Consider the following 23102-nt stretch of genomic DNA (forward strand, 5'->3'; position numbering starts at 1 on the left):
GAATACTGGAGTGGGTAGCCATTCCCTTCTCCAGGGAATCTTCCTGACCCAGGAATCGAACCCGGGTCTCCTGCAGAATAGCAGGTGGATTCTTTACCATCTGAGCCACCAAGTGAAGGGAACATGCAAACTCCCAGGCTGTATTAGCTCTGGGGAGGGCACAGGGAAGTGAACAGAGCAGGGAGGCTTCAGCTCTACCTGTATTTTTTATTGTTTAAAAGAAGCAGAAGCAAATATAGTAAAATATTAATAGTTATTAAATACTGGTGAGTCATGGGAGAAATACTACTTTCTGTTCTTTTCATAATTAAAAATAAATACAAGAATATATAAATTTTGCAGTGCCCAGAGCAATAATCAGGCTTCTTCCCCTGACCCCAGGTTAAGCAGATGACCCGTAAAACAATTATTAGGGGAAACTGTATACACACACACATACACATATGCATACATAGAGTATACATATATGTACATGCATACACACATACCTACTTACACACACATATATACACTCACCTATCTATGTAACCTCAAATAAAACAAAGAACTTTTAATTTTTTTACTGCAAAATATTGTTCATATCATATATTTCTTCATTTTCCGAGAGATGAAACATTTACATCATGGGACCCTAAACTTTTTCCGTGATTTGACCATGTACAAAAATCTAAAGACCACCTGTCTCACATTAGAATGATGATCCTGGATTGTTTTGAGAGAGTCAGGGAGAAACAGAGGAATCCCTGAGGACTGAGGCCTGCCGCAGGGCAGTGCTCCTCTATGCTCTCAACAGCTTTGTCCCCAGTACCAGGACAGTCAGCAGTGTGCAGGGATTCCGGAAGCCTCCCCCGTTCGGTGAGTCCTGCCCAGTTTCTCCAGCACCCCTTTCTTTAGTGCCTGATCCTATCAGCCCCCCCACTGCCCCCAGATGTACAGGGCCCTTCTCCCAGCCAAGAATTGTGTGATGCGGGGATTCTGAGAAGGAATTGGATGAGGAAGTTACAGAGGCATCCATGTGTGATGGAGAAATGGGGTGAGGAAGAAGTCACCAAATGTGGAGAAAGACAGTCCTGTGGATTTTCCCAAGGGCAGAAATACATTTATACTCACTTGTTATTATTCATCAACTTGTCCATCACCCTCCTCTGCAAGTTCTACAAGTATAGTTTGTGCGTGTGTGTCTGTGTGTGTGTGTGTGTGTGTGTGTGTAATTATGTGTTTGGGATGGGAGAGGGTAGAATGAGTGAGCACCAGATGAGTTTTTACCAAAGAGGCATACGTTCAGGCAGCCTGGACTCCCAGTTTGAAAAATGACTTATTTTACTTGTGTAGATGGTGTCATTTGCTCACAGCATTACCAGGGGGTTGGTAACACTCAGGGAGTGACAGAATTCCATTTTAAACTTTCTAGGCCATCCACTCCCTATGGGTTGCCATTCCCTTCTCCGGGAGTCTTCCCAACCCAAGGATTGAATCCAGGTCTCCTGTATTACAGGCAGATTGTGTACCATCTGAGCCACCAGGGATTCTGTATTATCCCTACATTGGGTTATTAATGATTATTATTCTAATTGTTTGTCTTGCTACTGGATTCCTTTAAATTCTGTGTCTTCAGATGCTGGCTTTCAGGCCATTGCCCGACAGAGACTGAGATTAGGAACCCCTCAGGAGGTAAATATCAGGTACCTCTGCTCTGGAGTGTTGGTTAAAAATGAAAATGGAAACTTTCTCAAGTTAATATATGAGACAGTAGAAAATTTTCCACATGCTTAGGTTGCAGATACTTTTTCAAGAATGCATGAGTTGGTTTAAGCATGATTCTTTTGTCCTACAGAGTTAGGGTGTAAATGCCATGTGCCCCCTTATTCTGTGGCTTCGGGTCCTCAAAACCGATGTTATTTTGTTTGTTTGTTTGTTTTGTTTTTTTATCACAGACCACTTGATTTGCTGAATTCAACATCTCTTCCAATGCCCACTCCTCCCAAAGAATCTGCTCCAGAAAGTGTTGAAGAGAAATGTAGACTTCACTGAACATTTCTTAGTGGAGACCTAGGAAGCGGTCAATGTAACACCTGGCTCAGCAAATTACTTTAATCTTTCCCTTAGCCGTTTTTATTCTCCGAAGTCCCTCTCATCCACACCACCACTGCTGTTTTTACTTCCCTTCTTTTAAATCATTTCTAGCCCTTCTCTGACAAGCTTTCCCGAGTTCCTACTCCTTTCTCTTCTTTCCTCCTAATTGAGAAAAATGCAAATTTTACTCCCTTCCTTTACATAGCAGTTAAGGCATTGCTTTTTCCTCTGAAGCATAACTTCACGAGCTTACATTTCAAGTCAGTGGTCCTTCTCTCGAGCAAACAAGGTGCTCCCTCGCGGATGGACACATGTAAACGTAGGTTGAAATGGCCTCATCACCCAGATCAGGAGAGGAGGCGGCCGTTAGTCACAAGTCCTCACCATTTTCAGTCATCATCGTCTGTCAGCAACACAGTGAGGCCTTAAAAACCCTCCACAGAATGGTTTCCTGAGAGCTGTTTGAAGTGGGGAAAGAGTTCATGTGGGAGACAGCAGCCGCTCTTCTCTTACCAAACGGCTGATCACCGTGGCGGCTGCGCGCTGACTGAGTACTTGCCGAACGCATGGCACTTTCCTGACGGGAAACAAAAGCTGCCTGTTGTCTTATTGTCAGTCTCAGTTCCGGCAGAGTCAAGCCTGGCCGGGTGGTTTTCCAAATACCCACAAGGTATTAGATTCAGGATGGTCAGTTTTGCACACTTTAGATCCTACTGTCCACTCCATTTGTCAAGCAAGGCGCCCTGAACCTCATCCCCAAATCCCGAGTGACATGCCAGCCAGAAGGCTCCTAAGTACCATCAGTTTTATGCCAGTGTGGGGGCCTTTCCTTTGGCTGGGGGCTTCGGGAACAGCGCCTGGAATCTTAGTTCTCAGGTCTGTGATGAGAGAGACCTTTTTTTTTTTTTTCCTGCTCTTCTGAGATGGAGGAGACTTGGAAGGGTTAAAACTCAGCCCCTTGGCTTTTCTGACATGAAATCCAAGTTCCAGGGAAGGGAAAGGACTAGCTCCAGGTCACACAGTGAGTTAGTGATTGGGCTGGGCCTAAATCCATCCCTTCTGGTTCCCATGCGTGGCTCTGTCCACCATGCCACATTGCGTCCCCACCTTCTATCTGGACGATACTTCACTCAAAAGTCTCTTTTTAACCCTGAGTTGGATCTTCCCAGGGGATGGAAGTGTACTATTTAATTCCCTTTGTGTTTTCAGTCTTGGCCTAAAGTTCTCTTGTTTTCCCCAAGTGTCTGGAAGGATAAGTGCTGTGTGGTAGGGAGTTGCTTTCTTCCCAAAGGCCAGGAGGGGTGGTTCAGTCTGAACTACTGTATAAGAAGAGGGACAGCACGTTCTCAAGGGGAAAGGTGTTTGTATCCACATACTGGAATTTATCCACCTTGACTGATATGGTGGTGTTGACCTGGAGGTGTTCCAACAAGAACTGGGAGAGGTTCTGGTATATGTTCTTGGTTTGTGCTCCAGACTCACACACTGTCACCAGGGTCTGCTTTTTAACGTCTTTGTTGATGAGGAGCTCCAGCTTCAGGTCGACGGCATGCTCTGGGCATTTCACAAGAAACTGCAGTTGGCAGATGATGAAGTACCAACCTGGGAACTGGATCACCAGGTTCTCATCCTGATATCTGACTCCATGGATGATGCCATCTTTGTTCCAAGACAACTGGGTTTTGTTTATATGCTTTGACACTGGAAGGAGAAAGACAAAAGGACCTCAGAGTCATTAGGCAAATTTCGGATGCAGATTGGAAAATTTGAAACTTTTATTCAAGGTTCCCCATTCAAGCCCCATGTTTTCTGTAATATTGCCTGCTGGTTCAGCTGTCTGGAATACCTTCCATGTTACTCCTAGGCGTTGCTAAATGTTTAAGGTACAGGTACAAAACCATCCCTCTGCTTTTTCTCTAAAGCATAAAGCTGAAGGGTCAGAAAACACACAGTCCTAGACCTTTACCCCCTCCAGAGGTAATTGTTTTCCACTTAATCATTTTATCATTCTATTATTATTATTATAAGGTTTACTTTTCCCTTTTCAGACTATAAGTTCCTGGACTGTATACCTTATAAGTTTTGGGCTATCATGGACATATATTCAATCAATCAATGAACATTTGATCAACAGGGGACTGCTATCGGGTAAGCATTGCACTAAGTATCAGAGAAAAAGCATTCAGTTTGGTTCAGTTAGTAACCAATTCAGGGGTCAAGAAGTCTAGGAGAACCTCAGTCTGTTCTTTCACATTCAGATGCATCCCTTAACTATTCATTTTCTGAAGTTTTAAATGTCTTCCTCTCTTTAAAAGGGCAGCCAGACATCATTGTGCAGACCTCTTAAGTTCACATTAAGGGATTCCTCCCAGCTGGGATTTATAGAGGAGCAGAGAATTAGCAGGCCCTCTAAGCAGACATGTTGGTGTCAGAAGCCAAGTCTCTGAGTCTTTTCACTGACAAGTTAAAATCAGCCCTGATGGGTCCAGGTATCTTTCAGAATTGGGAAGCTGGGATGTTCATTTTAATTGCTTCCCTTTAAACCTCATTGCAATTCAACTGAAGAATGAGAACTAATCTAACTGCAAAATTGAATTTTGAAAATGAGCAGGATGGCTATTGCAGAGATTCTTGGCCATCTCCTCTGTACCTCATCTATCCTAGCATAAATGCCTCTTATTATTTCGTCTCTAAGGGACCTCTTACCTGAAGCATGCTGCAATATGCAAGTGGGGCCTGTGCCAACATGGTCATTAAGCTATCAATCTGGACACCAGGAAGTTTTGTGACTCTCTTGTGAATGACTTGATAGAGGCAGAGATTAAGAGCCTGCTTCCCATGTATGCGGGAAACGACAGTACCCTTGGCCTGCAGGCCGTAGATGAATGAAGAAGGGTGGGGGTGGAGCACCGATTCCCTCACAGGCCAGGGAGGCAAACTTAAAGGAGTGGATGAGGTTTAGGAAGCAGGAATCTTGCAGCTTTTGAGAGTAATGCTCTCCCCTCTCCCCCTATGCCATTAAAATTCAAATTATAAAAATTATCACACAGGTTAAACAAAATACACACGCAGGTCACATTTGGCCGTGAGCCTCTGCTTGTGACCTCTGGCCCAGAAACCTGAGAAAGGCCGCAGGAGTGACCCTCATATGGTTGGGGTTCCTGGTTTTGGTTACTGACCTTGGAGGTAGGCCCATGATTTCTTGAATGGAGCCCTTTTCAGGATACATGAGATGTCCTCTGAGCAATTCCCTGAAAATAAGACCACATGTTAAATGCCTCTCTCTGCTCTGGGAAAAGGAGATAGCAGATCTTTTCCCATGACCCTTTGATGGAGACAATTACTATTCTGCTTCCATTTGGGGGATAAAAGGAAAACCTGTTTATTTCTCATTTTGCTATCAAGTACCTTAGGAGTTTTTCTCTTTAAACTTGATTGCTTCCACATGGACTTTTACAAAAGACTGTGGAAGTTGGAGGAAGGAAACCAGCAGGGCCTGACTTCCTATATGTACCTGGTGGCATTCTTGTCACTTCGTATACTCCACCTCACTGGATCTTTGCAACAGCTCTGTGAGAGAGGGCTGACTAAGTCCCTTTGAGAGATGGAAAAAAGTGTGGGCACTAGACAAATTCAGTGCATTGTCCTATGTCACTCAGCCAGGCAATGGCGGTTAGAACACTAAGGCTGGTAGTAGTTATTGCCATCCTTCCTTTAACAGTGTGCTTCTGTGTATTCCAGCTGATTGAATTCTCAGAATAGCTCTGCAAAGCTCACCCTGATGTCCAGACATGGTCAGCAATACAGCAAAGGTCATTGCAAGTTGGAGGAAACCCTGATATCCACTCCCATGTCTATCTGATTTCAGAGACCAGACTTCCTCCCCAAGGCCATTTTGCCAGACAGAGGAGGTAAACACATCCTGGTGTTCAATTTTAAAAGGCTATAAGATCATAGAGACCTAAGCAGGCAGCCTGCTATATGGAGCTTCCTTGGCAGGGAGAAAAGACAATGTTTATGTCATTGTGGAATTTAAGAAATCAGAATATTTTAAATGTATTCACTGGTGATGGCAGCTGCATTTCTTAGTATAGTAACTATTTTGTATGCACAGAACCAAGCCATACATTTCCTGCAACGACTCATGAACTCAGCTTATTCTGGGCATTTTTTTCTTCTCATTGAGTCTTGGTTTCCATAATCTCTAGAACTGGCAGATCTAGGATCTGACATTGACATCTTTTTGATGGTGTCACCAGAGATGACAGAGACGACCAATGATTCCATCTGTCAGAGACTAGGCAGCCATTCGGTTGAGGCGGCCACATCCTAGCGGGCTTGCTCACGGGGATTTTAGAGTAGCATCTGTTGGACTCACAATCTTCCCCATTGCCCTCTGTCCTGGCCTGGGAAAATCCCTCCTGGTCGTCCTTACAGTGGGGGCTTGCAGTGGTAGAAAGTTAAGTGAAGAGTTCCCCCTGCTGTCTGAACAAGCTCACTGCTAGAGGCACCCCCAGCAGAAGCAGGGGTCTGTCTTCATTCTTATCTCCCCTGGAGGCATGAAGAGGCTCTGGTCCACAGGTCTCTTGGGTGAGGAGGGCTGGAGGGCCAGCTGCCCTTCTTCTTTCGTTCTTTTGATTTTACCCCTCACTCATCCTCCAGCTTTATCCTGCCTGCAGCCCACACTCTTGGGGTGTGCAGTCATAGCAAGGAGGCAACGAGGACTGCTCCTCCTTATTTTTTTTTTTTTTTTTTGAGCCATGCCTCACAGGGCTTGTGGAATCTCAGTTCCCTGGCCAGGGATTGAACCTAGGCCAAGGCAGCGAAAGCCTGAATTCTAACCACTAGGCCACCAGGGAACAGAGGGCTGTTCATTCTTAAATGTGCTGTGGCTATGAGAAGGCCCAGCCTTCTCTTTTTGGGGTATGGAACGTCAGGTCCAAAGGAATCGCAGAGAGACATGTCTGGCTGTGTCTCTTTGCTCGGAACCCCTTTCTGACCCACTGTGACTGCGGGATCAGGGCCAAGCTCCTCCCCATGGTATTTGTGTTCCGTTGTGTTCTAATCCCTAATGAACTCTGCAGTCTCCCCCCTCGCCTTCCCTCTTCCCCCTGTTGCCTCTTGAACTTGTCCCACCAGTAGCAGCAGTGGTGCTGGGAATAACAGTGCTAGCTAGTACATAATGACGGATGGCTATTTTCTTTTTACTCGGCTAAGCCTGTTACATGCATTCTTTTATTTCATTCTCACCATCACCCCACAAGAAAGGTACTCTAGAAACTTCTCTCTTGTATATAAGGAAATTGAGTCTTTCAAAAGTTATGTGGCTTGTCACATTTTCACAGCTAGTCAGTGGTAGAGGGGCAATTCAAGCTGAGGCTGTCTGACTCTAATGCCTGAGTGGAATTTTGACCATTCTATTGGAGGTTGGGCCCTTGGGATGCCCCCAATTACACCATGCCGGCTTTCCATTTCATCTGGAATCCCCCTCTTCACTGGCAAGTTGTGCCTTGTTTAAAGCACTGCCTGGTAGCCACCTCCTCTGGGAACCCTTCTCTGACCTCTCCTTCCATTTATTTGCCTTCTCCATTGGACCATGAATCCTCAGGGCAGAGACTACTGTTTCCATACCCCCCACTGCCAGCCCAGAAGATACTCTGTAAATGTTTGTCGAGCTGAATCATGTAGTCTGTCTCTGCTCCTTCCCTCTGTGGATGTCAGCTCAGCTCTCAGGGCTTGAGGAAGGGAATGCGGATGGTTGGCCTGGCCTCCCCTTCCGGGCTGGATGACACCTGGCTTCATTCTGTCCTTGGTTCTGCAGGTCAGGTTAGATTACATGGGAGGTTAAGCTTCAAGCCCTCGGCTCAGGCCAGCATGTCACACCGTGAACAGCTCTCCTCCTTGGCCAAGGACCCCCTCACACCTTGCCACTCGTGGCATCTGTCAGGTGAGCTTCTCTTAACAGGTGGATGTAGAAGTACAAGCCTGGACTCGCCTCTCACACATGCAGGTTCTTTTTTTTTTTCTTTCCCCTTTGGTCTTTGTATGTTTGTTGGGTTGACCTCAGCTGTAATTCTGAGAAACCCAAGGATGGAAAAAAAAAACTTACTTTTGAAGCTTTTGCATTTCCTGAAGTCAAATGCCATGGTGTATCTTAGTTTTTCTTTTCTTTTTTTTATCTTAGTTTTTCTTAAAGAATCTGTTAGATGTTTCGAAAAGAAGGGAAAACAGAGGCAACTCTCTCGAAGAATGACATCACTGAGTTGGCTAAGGGAAGGGACTGGGGAAGCAGGGCTCCAGAGGAGCTCTCGGTGGAATGGAACTGCTGAATGTGGAGAGGAGCCTGGGGAAGGCACGCTGCTGGTGCTTAGCGACTTTCAAGGCTGTTAGGAGGGCCAGGGCTGATGGGGGCTGGCTCTGTGGGCCCAAACAGCATGGCTCCTGGAAGTTTTAGGAGATGATGCGCTCAGCTAATGGCGGACACCGCTCTTGTCCCCATTTCCCGGAGGAGGCAGTGGGAAGACTTTCATTAAGGACATACAACACACATTGCAAGTCACAGTGCTGGCAGCTCAAATGTTGGACCAGTTAGTGCTGTTCGGAGATGTGTTGGGCTGGTGTGAGAGTCATGTGGCTCTTGTCAAGACCTAGATGAATATTCCATGGGTCATCAGCCATGTGGCTTTGAGTCTCCTTATCACCCTGTGAGCCCATGATGTAATCTTTTTTGGTTATGAGACAGGAATCCTATAGTATTCCTGGAAGTTTGAATTTGGGGAGCATTGGAAGCAAAACACGGAGAAGGCAATGGCACCCCACTCCAGTACTCTTGCCTGGAAAATCCCATGGATGGAGTCTGGAAGGCTGCAGTCCATGGGGTCGCTGAGAGTCGGACACGACTGAGCGACTTCACTTTCACGTTTCACTTTCACGCATTGGAGAAGGAAATGGCAACCCACTCCAGTGTTCTTGCCTGGAGAATCCCAGGGATCGGGAGCCTGGTGGGCTGCCGTCTATGGGGTTGCACAGAGTCGGACACGACTGAAGCGACTTAGCAGCAGGGAGCAAAACACACTTCTGTTTCATTTATTTCCCAACCAAATTAGCTGCACTGAGGGGTTTAATTTGAAGAACTAAAGACTAGGGAGGGGAGGGGAGAACAGTCCGCACATCATGGCAAGTGGATGGCCCGGGAGTTAAAACCTAGGACTTTTCTTTGGGCAGTTGTGTCTCATGCTAGATGAAGAGCAGGGTGGATCAGATGATCCAGAAGGGCCGTTCTAGCTGATTTTAGACGGCTGTGTAGACTCAGCTGTACACTGCCAGGCCTGCTGCAGGGACACGAAGTCAGTCCCAGCTCCAACTATCTATCTTTTGAGCACGTTGCTCTACCCCATCTAGGAGTCTGTCTACACGCATTAAGATTTCCGGATACCTGTGGCAGTAGAACAGAGTGTTTTAGGTCTGGGAATAACCTAAGTTATGAACAACCTGGTTCTGTAAGGGTTTTCATGGTTCATAGAACTGGAATTTCCCTGAGAAATCATTTGGCCCAGCCTTGGTAACTACATAACACATGTGCTCCCCAATGCTACCCCCACAGCAGACTTGTCCGAGGTCACCCCATGAGTCAGTGGTGGGGCCGGGCCACAGTCTGGGACCCCTTGCTTCTGTCGGGCATTCCATCTTTTAGACAACTCAGGTTCTTCGTGAGTGCCTGAGAACCAAGGCCTTCAGGTGGGCAAGATTTGTAAGCCATCCTCTCAAGCTTTGGTCTCCTCTAGAAGGATCATGACATTTCCTTGGGCTTTGTTAGGAAGCCTGGAGAGAAATATTTGCCAACAAAACCCTCCTGGTCAGGTGCATAGAAGACAGAGATAGGGAGAGAGATGCTGCTTTAGGTGGTTGGAAGGGTCATGTTCTAGATAGAAGTCAGAACAATGCAACGTGAAGATGGGAACCCTCCTTGAGATCTCAAAATATTAGACCCGAAAGGACCATCGGATGCCAAGCTAACTGTGACCCTAGATCTGTGAGTGGAGAGGCTGAATCCAGAGGGACTAACGGTCTGGCTCAAGACCCCACAGTAGGTTAAGTGGCAGAGCTGGGCTCAGAGCACAGAGTTCCTGACTCCTAGTCCTGGGCTCTGCCCTGGTTTTTAGTTTTCCCGTGGAGCAGAGAGGCTTTAAATGTAGGAGTAAGTGGGTGTGCAGCCGCCATACACACTGGCCTGAAAACTGACCAGACAGCTGTGTGTGCCTGGAAAACAAGTGCTAATGAGCCATCCGGACTTCCTCTTCCCGGGGAATGCCAGCAGGTGACTTCAGATTCACGGGCTGAACCCTGCCAAGTAACAAGTCAGGGGCTGTCAGGCTTCCATTAAGATGCAACAATGTCCAACGGGCAAAACAAGCCACACCTACCACTCCAGCCAGAAAGTGTGTGGTCTGAGTGCCAAGTACCTTCCAGGTTAATACTGGAGCAAAACAGACACAGCGCATCTCAGAGAAAGCACCTGGGTCCTGGTCAAGGCTTCTAACGTCAGACCTGTCCCTTCCTGTTACTGACCCTCAATTACTGCATCTGTTAAGTGGGGACAGCAACAGTCAACCCCAGCGTGTGCATGTTGCGAAGATGCAATGAGGTTATGGATGTCAAATGGCCTGTACAGCACACGGCTTGGAGGAGATAACCCAGCACGCGGTAGACCCCTCTTCCCCAACTCTTCCCTTGGTTCTGAAGTAGCACAGCTTAGCAGCGCTCTTAGCAGGCTTGTCTGGCCAATGAGACGCTCGTTAAACCAGAGCCCATGACATTATCTGGTGGACTGAAGTTTGTTAATTATGTACCTAAGTGTTTGAGGCCATCGGATGGTCTCAGGACAATGTGAATAGCCCTTCGTCATCTGTTGAAAATACTTTAATCCTTCCAAGAAGGAGAGGAATTATCCTCATGACTCTGCGTCTACCATGTCCTGGCTTCTGAGTTCCACTCTTTTGGCGCGATATCCAGGAGAGTCGCAATAGCGACATCTAGGGGAGAGCCTCGCCATTGTCAGTGGAATTCGGAATCACAGAGAATCCCTAACCTCAGGGTCATTTCAGCTGACTTCAGTGCTCCGGTTTCCTTGGCTAACTCGTCAAGGAGAAACTCCAGAATAGGCCATTCGTTAAACAAAGGGCTAGGTAGCCTTGGGTTTACAGATGGCATTTGAGGAGTAGCTGTTCTGACATGCTCAGTGTTAAACATCGAAAGTCACCAGTAAATACAAGTTGAGATCAAGTGAAAATTCATTTGAATCCCTTGAAGGTTCCTTGGGATTTTGAGGGTTTTGTTTTTGGCCACATGGCACATTGTGGGATCTTGGTTCCTGACCAGGTATTGAACAGGGCCCACAGCAGTGATGGCACAGAGGCCTATCCACTGGACTGCCAGGGAATTCCCTTGGGGTCTCTTCAATCCTGACCTGTTGCAGTATGTAAGATAAAGCTATCTGACTTGATGTGTAATTCCTGGAAATTCACTTATACTAAGTGCAGATTGAATTGATATTTTTGGAGGGTATTTAAGAAGCACCTTTAAAGTCTAATTGAAAAGGCAGAGAGAGATCTGCTCATGTCTGGCTCCCATTTCCTGGCCCAGGGCTTGCACAGCAGGGCTTGCAGAAATTTAAGACAACACGTGTGGTGTCCAGAGAGCTTGGATGAAACATGTAGTGAAGCCAGTTTGAGAAACAAACTTGCTTTCCTTCCCTCCTTGCTTTCTTTCCCTCCTTCCTTTCTAACTTCTGTCCTTCCCTCCCTCCCCCACCTCTGTTTCTCTTTTTCTCCTCTTCTCCAAAGTGAAGGATGGGGATTTTTCTCCTAATTTAAAGACTTGTGACATGTGTATGTGAAAAATTCAAGTATAAGTGTTAATATGCGCCTCGATGATCTGAATTCTTTTCCTTTTTCTTCCCCTCCTCCTGTCTATCCCCCGCCCCCCACCGCATCTCCCCCTCCCTCTCCTCTCCTGTGGGTGACAAGGGGCAGGGATTAGACACAGATGGCTTTAGCACTCTGATGGCCTCTCCAGGACTCTGTCCCACCTTATTCTGTGTGGCCCATTTTCTAGTTTATTTCTGTTAGAGAGAGTCCTGATCCCGGTTAGCACTGCCTTAAGAAAAAGACACTTTCGGAGTGAGCTTTGAGTGAATAGGTTTAAAGTAAACACAGAGGCAAATAAGTTCTTTGAGGCCTGTGACTACGTGAAAAGGAGTGACCACTGAGCAGTTGTATCCCCACTTAGTGTGGGGGGGAACTACGACAACCAGCGGACCGGGCAGTTAGGTCCAGCTCTGTCCACCTGACAGATGTGAGGTCTCTGGTTGCTGTGTTCAGCCCTTCTGGAGGAGGATGCTGCTGCATCTCTACCTGCCTCTTGTGCAGCCTGCATCCGGATCCCAGCTACATGACCCCAGGTACAGCGGGCGATTGCTGAGCAACCAGCTCCTTGTTTTAGTTTCACTGCCTTCCATGGGCAGCTTGTATTGTTTCTTTGGGGGTGGGTTCACTAGCTGCAATTAGCTAACCTTATTTGATCTCTTTTAAATGCCCACGTTTTCCTTTTAGCAGAGGGAGTGGGGGAGGAGAGTAGCTTGCAAGCCAGGCAAACATGGGACATTGTTGGAATGGTATTACGAAAGTGGTGAGAGAATCCTAAGATATTTGTTTGCGAGATGGGGAACACACAAGAGGGGTTCAGGACTCCTCCAGGTGGTCTATCCACTATTTCCACCTCCTCAGGGCCCCCAGGAACCTCTGGATATTAGTGTGCACGTGACGCTCACAGGAAAGGCAGACTATCTTAACTGGCCACAGTGGGGGTGGGGGGAGGATCCTCCCAGTTCTTAGGATCCTCCACTGCGAAGCTGGAGCCTGAATTTGGCCTCCAGGTCCCCTGCCATGGGCTGTTCACGCTCCCCACAGCCCTGGCTCTCATGCAGAGCCATGTGTGGAGGTGCCTTAGTGGCCCGGAGCTCAACACCAGAGAGCAGGCTTCACTGACGGGAAGACAAACAGCTATAGGAGCAGGAGTGGAGGAAGTGCAGAGAGCCCTGGGGGGATTCCTGGCCTTGGAGCCCTGGTGGGGACACTACGGAAGCATGGTCCTGTTGCACTCAGCATCTTGACCATGACATCCTGGATAAGCCAAAGAGCTCCCAGGCACATCAGCTTGGATTTTGAGGTCAGGCCCCACTCCTTGCTAGCTGTGCAATCTTAGGCAAGTTGGTAAATCTCTCTGTTTCCCTACTTAACAATTATCAAGGGGCTAATAATTATCCTGGGGTTTGTTGTGAGACTGCACGAGTGAATCACGAAGCCCTCGGCCCAGTGCTTGGCCCAAAGCAAAGGCCCCATCAGTGTTTACTATCTTCATCCCGTCACATCCTTGCACCTGCCTAGCTGGGGAATAAAAGAAAAACTGATTTACAAGTCGTCTATGGAATTCCTCCAGTGCAGGTAAGAACTGATATTTGGTTGTTGGGATGTTGGAAATGCCTGGGGCTGAGGTGATCAAAATTATTTTGCAATGAAGTCAGGAGTTTGAATTTCTGCCGAGTTTCTGAGGGGAAGTGATGGGTGGTGAAATTGGGAAGAAGGACATGGAAGCAGGTGGGGGTGGGGGGTGGGGGTATGTGTGCTAGAGGGCTGAACCCAAGGGAAGAGTGCTCCTGAGAGTGCCCCACCTGGTGGGTAGAGTGCAGAGGCTTCGCGATCACGTAGGCTCTGAAACTCCATTCTGCTTCCATGTTGGGAGGCACCACCCCACCAGCCTCTCCACATCCCTAAATCCTGCTGCCAGCTTTGCTGCACACACACGTGGGTGCTTCTGGAACTCTGGGGCGATCAGGCATGGGGGCTTGTTCTGGGGTTGGGGCAAATACAGCACATACATGAGAATACGTGGGATTCAGAACGTGCGGGAGGCAGGAGACAGGAAGGAGGATGCTGAGAAGCAGCACAGCCCCCCTCTCCCGGCCCCCACGTGGCAGACAAGAGTTGTATCTGTGGTCCCTCTGAGCAGCTTTGTGAGGGAGCCCCTAGTGACTCTGTTTGCTAGAGGAAGGGAGAAGGTCCTCCTCCCAGGGCCCTGCCTGGCTGTCCGCAGTCTCAGCTGAGCCGCCGCCAGGCCACCGGGTCCTAAGCACAAGAGCGTGGGGGTGAGGTGGCGGTCTGCCGGTGACAAGTCTCCTGGCCGGGAGTGGGAGGTGAGTGCTGGGACTCAGACATTCTCTCCTTACAGAAAAGGCTTGGCGTTCCGTGGTTTCCCTGCAGCTAAGTGTCGTCCTGTGTTAATGTTACTTTGGTGTGTGTTCCTGGCCCTGTTTGCTAAGCTCTGGGCTGCTGCTGGCTTCCTAGTGGACAGTTTCCACCGGCCGGCAGCACAGGGCTCCCTGGTAAGAGTCCAGCTTCCACTCTCATCCACCTGGGGGGCAAACCACACGCTGCCCCCAGAGCCTTCTCCCTGGAGCCTCTGGGAAACAGCGCTCCTCTGCCCGGAGTGTCTTGCCATGGTTTTTCCAAAGGGAGTTCACTGCCTCTGCCTGTTCACAGGGGGTTTGTTGAGGAGGAGGCTGTGCCTCCTGCAGGAAGCCTGCAGACTTCCTCAAGATTATTAGGAATCATCTTTTTAGACTTTTTTCTTTTGTATTTACATATTGAAGGAAAGGTTAGAATATCATAAAGCATCACAGCTGGAAGGACCCTTCCCGTTCATTCAGTGCACCGTCTTTGTATGTTACAGACCTGCCCTGAAAAACGCAGCCTGCTGGTGTGGAGGTCAACTCTGGAGCCCAGGTCTTGCTCCAAGGTGGTATTCTTTCCACCTCATCTGACCACCGTGTCTGTAGGTGGTCAAGTTAAGACAGGTGGAGACTTTCATTAAGGACCACACACAGTAGGTCACTGACATTTTATGGCCAAAGCACATCATGAAACTGTGTATGAGCCCCTGTGTCCTTGTCTTAAAATGCCGACTCAAGAGTCAATGATTGGGAACTGTGAAGATGTAGAAGCAAGGAAGAGCTGTTGGGCTAAGAAACTGGTAACAATCTATAGACTATAATTCAGCCACATAACAGAATCACTAAACTCCCAGTTTCCTGAAAGATACAGATAAAGGCCTGACACACATTCCTAAGTTGTTTTTACAGGAAGCAGACCCCTTTCCAGATGAAAACTGCTGACCACAAGAACATAGACCCTAGATTGAAACCAGAAGGTTGACGATGCTTGAAATTTCACCTTGTTGCCAATCAATCCAAGAACAAGCTGATCACACCCTGCTCCTTGAACACAACTCCTCACTACTGCCTCCAGGGTAGGTCACATCCTCTTCAGGGCATGGACCCACTGTGGCCCGCTTTGCCCAGCAAAGCAATAAAAACTTTTCTCTTTTCTACTTTCTCTTTTCTACTTCACCCAAAACTCTGTCCCCGTGTTTCTATTCAGCACCAGTGGACAGAGGCTGAGTTTCGGCAACAATCGTGTGGGGCTAGAGAGGAGCCCTGGATTCTGACTCCTGCTCTGCCATCAGTTCCCTAGACGACCTTCCAAAAGTCACCTTGATTCCCTGGGCCTCAGCTCACCACCTGCCAAACAGGACTATTAATCCCCAAGTTGTTTGCTTATAGGATGGAGGCTAAGATAAATCTAGGGTAAGAGTGGGAAGGTCTTTAACAAGAGTTTCATGGCCCTAGGGAGAATTATTAGCATTTTTAAATCTGGCTGCAAAGACATTGAATTGTGAACTGTGGTTGGTTTTACATTAGTTTGTGTTGTGATATCCACAGTGATGGCCCATATAAGAAGGGATCTGATAAGGGTTCTAGTCCATGGCTGCCAAAATTTTAAATTGCTATAGACCAAAATAATTACTTCAAAACCAAAATTAAGGACTCCAAAATGTAAATTTCAGTGACCAGTACAGAATGGGCAGCTTCTTATTTTGCCTGTTGTTGTTCAAACAAACAGACAAAATAACTCTGAGTAAAAAGCAAACCAACCTGATTCCCATCTGTATCAACCTCGTGTTGTAAAAGAAAGGACATTTTCACACAAAAACAACATAGAAAAGGACATGCTCTCAGAGGAAAGTATAGTTGACTGCAGGAAAAGGGGATCACTTGTGAGACCCCCTGTAGTTGACAATCTACAAAGCCTAAAATGTTTACTGTCTAGTCGTTTACAGAAGAAGCTAGCTAGCTTCTGCATTATGCCATGCTCCCTTCTGACGTGACAGTCTACAGAGGCTTGGTGGGAATCAAGGTCTCATGCTAAGTAATTTCAGCCGAAGTTCAGCTATTGTTGACAAAGCTGTAATTATCAGTCTGCTTTGAAATACACAGAGTGCTGCTCATTTAGGGGATTCTGCCCTTACTTTCCAAGTCTCTGGGTGACAAACAGAAGGAGAAGCAGAGCTCAGGGTGTCCTGAAGGAACTCCAGGTGTGATTGCTCTTGGTGTGAGGAACTGTATCCACACACGTGTGTCCTCTGGTCCCAAGCATGCCCTGGTGTGTCTGTCCAGGTGCCTATGATGGCCCACTCTTTCTCTTAGTTTTTTCCTCTGAGCTGTCTGGTCACCCAACTGTGCTTGCTGTCTAGGTTCTAAAGGTGACAGGACTGAAGGTTGGTGTTCTGAAATGAGGACATCTGGGTTCTAAGTTTGACTCTACAATACCCTGAACAAGACCCTTCACTTGGTCTTACTTTTCCTTTTCTGTGCAATGAAAACATATATCAGATGGTCTCAAAGTTTTTCACTTTTCCATGTTAACCTAACTCTGCATCTCACCAATCTGAGGCTAGTAGAGACAACCTATTGATTAGTGACTTAGTGATAGAAAAATATGGGGCGTGGGAAGGTCTGTTTGACAAACCCTCAACTTCATTATGCATTTGGGCTGTAACCAGTTATTTAATGACTACTATATGTTGGTCACCATGCAAAGCAGTTTCCAGAAGAGATCTAACAGTTTCTCCAATACCTTCGTGAGGTTGTTATTATTACTCTCATTTCATAGATAAGGAACTGAGTTTCTCAGGTGGGATGTAGAGCCAAGATTCAGATCCACACCACCTGACTCTAGATGTTAAGCTCTTAACACAATAGCGCTTTGTGTTCCTCTTGGGTCCATGGGCCAGCCTGTCCAGAGGCAGACTTTTCACTAGTGGGAGAGTTGAGGGCTGGTGGGATGACGTGGGGACGTGAGTGCAGCTCAGAAGCCGCTCGGAGGAATGGAGATGCAGCAGCTTGGCCCTGACAGCCCACCTCTGCCCCCACCCACTCTGTTGGACACTCACGATGTTTCTGGTGGTTAATCATCTGTGATGTGATATGGACTATCCCCTGCACAGTTACTCCTAATTCCAAAGTCTTACCTCCTTTAAGGGGGAATTGGCCCGGCGGGTTGGGAATGGAGTCCTGAAAGAGAAGAAAGAGAAAAGTTAAAAAAAAAATGGATGAGGATGTCGTCAGATTGAAACAGCTAGTCTTTTTCTTTTTCACTTTGGTTGCCCTCAAAGTATTGTGTAATTTAGAATTTGTGTTCCATCTGACTCTTAAGATTAAAAAAAAAAAAACAAAAAACGAATTCACTGACTTAGTTTACATGAGCTTTACAACCTGTTTATCAGAAATAATATTGGAGGATTACTATCCACGTTTCACAGGTGAGGAACTGGAAGCTGAGAGGTAAAAAGTTTATGGCCATCAGGGGCGAGAATCTGCAGCTCTTAACTTTCAGTCCAGCGCTTTTTCTTTTCACCACCACATGTACTACTTTTTCTTACTTTTGTCAACGTAAGGCAAACAACTGTAGTGTATAAATACATGTGGGCTCTTTTCTTCTATATTTGATTCAGCAAACAGTGAAAGTATGTTGTAAATATACCTGGGAAGGTACTATTTCTCCTGTGGTTGGAAATTCTGAATTGATAGAATGACTATGTGCCAAGCATTGTGAAGATACCATAAATGATTAAATTGGGCCCCTGTCCTTGTGGATTTATTGCAGATTTACATTTGACTCTAATATCTAAATACTTATATAACATGCTGCTGCTGCTGCTGCTAAGTCGCTTCAGTCGTGTCCAACTCTGTGTGACCCTATAGACGGCAGCCCACTAGGCTCCCCCGTCCCTGGGATTCTCCAGGCAAGAACACTGGAGTGGGTTGCCATTTCCTTCTCCAGTGCATGAAAGTGAAAAGTGAAAGTGAAGTCACTCAGTTGTATCTGACTCTTCTCGACCCCATGGACTGCAGCCTACCAGGCTCCTCTCTGTCCATGGGATTTTCTAGGCAAGAGTACTGGAGTGGGGTGCCATTGCCTTCTCCGTTATATAACATAAATAAGCATAAATGTATATTATTTATGTTAACATTCACCTATGTTTTATTTATTCTAGAATAAGCATAACTGTATATATAAATAATCACAGTTAAGAAAGAGGTTGCTGGCAGACAATCTGAGAGCAGATTGGCTCCTGAAGGAGGACCTGCGGGGTTGGGGAATGGGGGGGAGGAAAGGAGGTCTTGCTCACATGTTCTGAGCAAGTAAGCAACAGAAGCAGATGGGCAGTTTTTCACCCCAATAAATTTTTCAGAAGCCGTTCTCTACGTCCGCGTCTCTATGTCTTCCCTGTAAACAGGTTAATCGGTGCTATTTTTCTAGATTCCATATATATGCCTTAATATGTGATATTTGTTTTTCTTTTTCTGACTTAATTCCCTCTGTATAACAGGCCCTATATTCATCCCCTTCGCTGCAACTGACTCAAATTGGGGAAGGAGTGAGTGAAGTCGCTCAGTCGTGTCCAACTCTTTGTGACCCCGTGGACTGTAGCCCCCCAGGCTCCTCCGTCCATGGGATTCTCCAGGCAAGAATACTGGAGTGGGTTGCCATTTCCTTCTCCAGGGGATCTTCCCGACCCAGGGATCGAACCCAGGTCTCCCGCATTGCAGGTAGATGCTTTACCATCTGAACTGAAGGGTTTAGAGGCCGTCAAATGGACATGACCTATAAAGGCAATTTTGATGGTTTTATATAGAAATGACCTCTAATGGAAGAGAACGCAAATGGGAACTATTTGAGATACATTTCTATGTAAAATGTAGTTTGCACTTAATTCAGAATTTTAAATGAGCACTCTGCAACCGAGACCAAATATCAATTATCTCTTGAGGTTTTCTACTATGTACCAACATCAAATCTACATAGGAACAAATGTTACTCCTGCTTTTCTCTTCTATATCAAATGTCCTGAAGCCTTTGTGTCTCTCTGGAGCGAGGCCGAGTTTCTGAAGGCACATTCAGGGTAGGGCAAATTGAGAAAGTAGCACTGACATATATATATATACACACACAGACTATCATGTGTAAAACAGATAGCTAGCAGGGAGCTCTGTGTAATAGAGGGAGCCCAGCCTGGCACGCTGTGATTGACCTAGGGGGTATAATAGGGAGCAGGGGAAGACGGCTCAAGAAGGAGGGGGTGTGTGTATATATATATATATAGAGAGAGAGAGAGAGAGAGTAACTTAGCGTGTGTGCTAAGTTACTCTAGTTGTGTCTGACTCTTTGTGACCCTATGGACTGTAGCACACCAGGCTCCTCTGTCCATGGGATTCTCCAAGCAAGAACACTGGAGTAGGTTGCCATGCCCTTCTCCAGGGGATCTTCCTGGCCCAGGGATCGAACCTGCATCTCTTATGTCTCCTGCATTGGCAGTTGGGTTCTTCACCACTAACGCCACTTGGGAAGCCTATTTATGACTGATTCTGATTGATATATGGCAGAGACCATTGCAACATTGTAAAGCAGTTATCCTCCAATTAAAAAAATAAAATAAATGAAGTTAAAAAAATTCTTCAGAGACTAGTTTTCCCACCTTGGGCTCTCTCCGCCTTTCCCCCACCTCAACCTTGGAGACACCCCTCACTGTCCTGGCAATAAGGAGTGAAGTATCTTTTGACCTACCCAGATCAAGGTCTCCTGTAGTGTATTGGACTGAGATATTAATAAAGACCTAAAGAAATGTGAGCATTTTCATGGATTAAAACAACTTCCCAATGTCTAATCGAGCAAGAAATTAGTTGTTGCCTGCGTCTTATTTTCTTAGTGTTGTGTCAGAACACCTAGGACCATCTAGAGTTCTCTTTTTATTCTGCCACTGCTCTAGGGACTCTGTCCTTTTCCTTCCACTGACAGCTCTTCTGATCAGTGACTCTCCTCTCCAGCCCAAGTGGATGGTCCTGAGTCGAGGAGGTCTCCTGAGGCATAGTGCTGCAGAGCACTGATCTGGAGGAGGAAGTCAGTATAAACTCGAGGGCTTCAGCTTATCAGGGGAAAAGAAATGAACTTGGCTTGGAAGGTCCTTTCCTATTTGCTTCCATAGTCTATGATTTTACTGCCTTGGCTGAAAGCTCTTAACCTAATAAACAGCGCGGTACATCTGTGGTCTCTCAAGTACACACACAGTTCAAAGGAAAATCTGATGTCATAGATTCCCCTCCTGGTTGCCTCCTGAGACAACAAACAGCCTTTCATAAGTTAATAAACATCTGGCTTACTGCCAAGCATGTCCATCGATTAGTGTGATGTGCACACATGTGAAGAAAAACATCTACATTTAAGTGTGGTGCTGAGCTGGTGGACTTCATTGGCTGCCCTGGAACATATCCAAGGACAAGGAGAGAATGCCAGAGCAACAAGCCCCGAGGAGCCATCGCAGTGGCTACTGGCAATTGGGGAATACCAGAGAATTGTATATTCAGCACATGTCAAATGGGCACATCGTGTGTGCCAAGCTCTAAGTCATTGGAAGACATCCTGTGGATTTTATGGCTCAATCATTAAAGCAGTCATTCAGAACATACAGATAAATATAGAACTAGAATTGCAAGTTGTGGCAAGAGCTACGAGGGAGAGAGGCAGCATGTTTCCAGATAGCACTTGAACATGTGTACGAATCACTTGGGGAGTTGTTAAAATGAAAATTCTGATTCAGCAGATGTGGGTGGAGCCTGAGAGTCTATTTCTGCTAAGCTCCCAAGTGACAGCAGAGCTCCTGGCCCACAGAACACAATTTGAGGAGCAAGGCTGTAAGAAATACTATCCGAGCAGAGATCTAATTTAGGGGAGTCTGAGTTGGTGAAGTGGGGGTGTGGTCATTTGAAGGCTCTCTGGTTTTCTAGCTTCAGACAGAGGATGTCAAAAACAACATGTCATAGTACAGGGAAGAATCCTGTTGCTTAAACCTTAGCCCAGGACCCATGGCATCCAAGACAGAAGCGTGACTTTTGCTGCCTTGAAGAGCTCCTGGCATGAGAACAGGTCTCCATAGCTTCCCTTAGCTACCCCCAGTAGACAGGATCAAAGGATCAGGGCCAGAGGGGAGCCAAGGCATCCTTTAGTCCATCAAGCCAATTTTCACAGACAAGGAGACTGAGATATTTGTGAGTTGGTGGCAGATCCTAGAATGAAATTCTCAGTGCCCTTTCTATGCCCCAAGAGAGATGCTGTCTGCAGAAGCCAAGGACAGACCAGCTCATTCTCCTTCCCCTCCACCCAGGCGCCCTCCTGTTGGCCGTCTTTGCATTTGGAGGCGGAGAAGTAGGCTGTAAAGAGATGACAATTAAATTTTGTTGAGGACCCTCTATGCCCTTGACACTATGCTGAGTGCTGTCCGTTTATCTACTCCTCTTTAGTAAGGTACCTCCCAGTCTAAGAATTCTTTCCCAAACCTAGCCTGGGGATCTGGGTCTTGGCTGGAGAAATGTGAACTACCATGCTTAGCAACTTGGCTTTGAGGTAAATAGTAAACAGGCTAGACACAGATAGAAGCAAATGGGCCCTCCCAGGTTTTCATTCTCAGCTCCATTGAGTAGCTTCCTCATAGCTCAGTTGGTAAAGAATTCGCCTGCAATGCAGGAGACCCTGGTTCCATTCCTGGGTTGGGAAGATCTCCTGGAGAAGGGACAGGCCACCCACTCCAGTATTCTTGGGCTTCCCTTGTGTTTCAGCTGGTAAAGAATCCACCTGCAATGCAGGAGACCTGGGTTCGATCCCTGGGTTGGGAAAATACCCTGGAGAAGGGAAAGGCTACCCACTCCAGTATTCTGGCCTGGAGAGTTCCATGGACTATACAGTCCATGGGATCGCAGAGTCGGCACAACTAAGCTACTTTCACTTTCACTTTAGTAGCTCAGGAAACTTGGTTTCCATGTATACCAACCAGCTACATTTCCTTAAGTATGCTTCTCTCTCTGTCTCTTTTTTTTTAGACTCTGAGTATCTCATGGGTATCCTCAACAATGTTTCTGTGTATGGAGGGAGGAACCCTCCTTACATTTAACCTTTTTGTTCCCAGGTGAAATGAGCTGTTCCAGTCATCTTCTCTGCCTAGGACTCTTTGTTTTCCCATTTCCTTTAATCACTGTGATTGCTAATAATTCCTCTCTCTGCTGAATTATTGACATAATAAGATATTATACATAAAGTTATGGACATTGTCAGATATTATGCATAAAGTGTTAGCAAGTGGTTGGAAATGGTGGCTATTTTGGTTACCCTCTTAATCCTAATGAAGTGTGTAATTTGTCTCAATACCTTGAAAGGTTTATTTCTTTTCACAGAGCAATCCTGTGCAGGGAAATCAGCTCCTAAATCTACTTTGACAAAAGATGCCCTCTCTTATTGAAAATGGCCAAAGACAACTGATGTTTGGACTATGCCAGGTGGCCTCACATCTTGTAAGGTGAGCCATGGAGACCTTTACCAGGAATGCCTCTCTTATTTTTGAACTAATGTGATTAAGCACTTAATGTGGGTACTTCAGAGGGGATGACAGAGGATGAGATGGTTGAGTGGCATCACTGACTCAAAGGATATGAGTTTGAGCAAGCTCCAGGAGTTGATGATGGACAGGGAAGCCTGGCGTGCTGCAGTCCATGGGGTTGCAAAGAGTCAGACAAGACTGAGCAACTG

At 46.6% G+C, this 23102-nt stretch overlaps 1 protein-coding gene and 2 long non-coding RNA genes across 3 annotated transcripts in view; 2 read left to right on the forward strand and 1 right to left on the reverse strand.

Annotated features, from left to right (window-relative positions):
* Positions 1–1946: 1946 nt before the first annotated feature.
* TNFSF8 (TNF superfamily member 8) overlaps positions 1947–23102 on the reverse strand; it is a 29093-nt gene continuing 7937 nt past the window's right edge. Inside the window, 3 exon segments of the mRNA NM_001025207.1 lie at positions 1947–3774; positions 5253–5324; positions 17497–17539. Coding sequence (NP_001020378.1) covers positions 3380–3774; positions 5253–5324; positions 17497–17539 — 510 coding nt within the window. The 3' untranslated portion in view covers positions 1947–3379.
* LOC132346015 (uncharacterized) lies at positions 4126–8130 on the forward strand. Its single transcript, XR_009495694.1, has 3 exons — positions 4126–4221; positions 5815–5984; positions 7895–8130. It is a non-coding gene; the product is annotated as an uncharacterized lncRNA (long non-coding RNA).
* The window catches only part of LOC107132740 (uncharacterized), a 45999-nt gene continuing 31141 nt past the window's right edge, over positions 8245–23102 (forward strand). The window contains exons 1-2 of the long non-coding RNA XR_001500934.3: positions 8245–15435; positions 22751–22872. This is a non-coding gene — a long non-coding RNA (uncharacterized lncRNA). The remainder of the gene's footprint in view (positions 15436–22750; positions 22873–23102) is intronic.

The sequence above is a fragment of the Bos taurus genome, chromosome 8, assembly GCF_002263795.3.
Source record: "Bos taurus isolate L1 Dominette 01449 registration number 42190680 breed Hereford chromosome 8, ARS-UCD2.0, whole genome shotgun sequence".
Taxonomy (NCBI): domain Eukaryota; kingdom Metazoa; phylum Chordata; class Mammalia; order Artiodactyla; family Bovidae; genus Bos; species Bos taurus.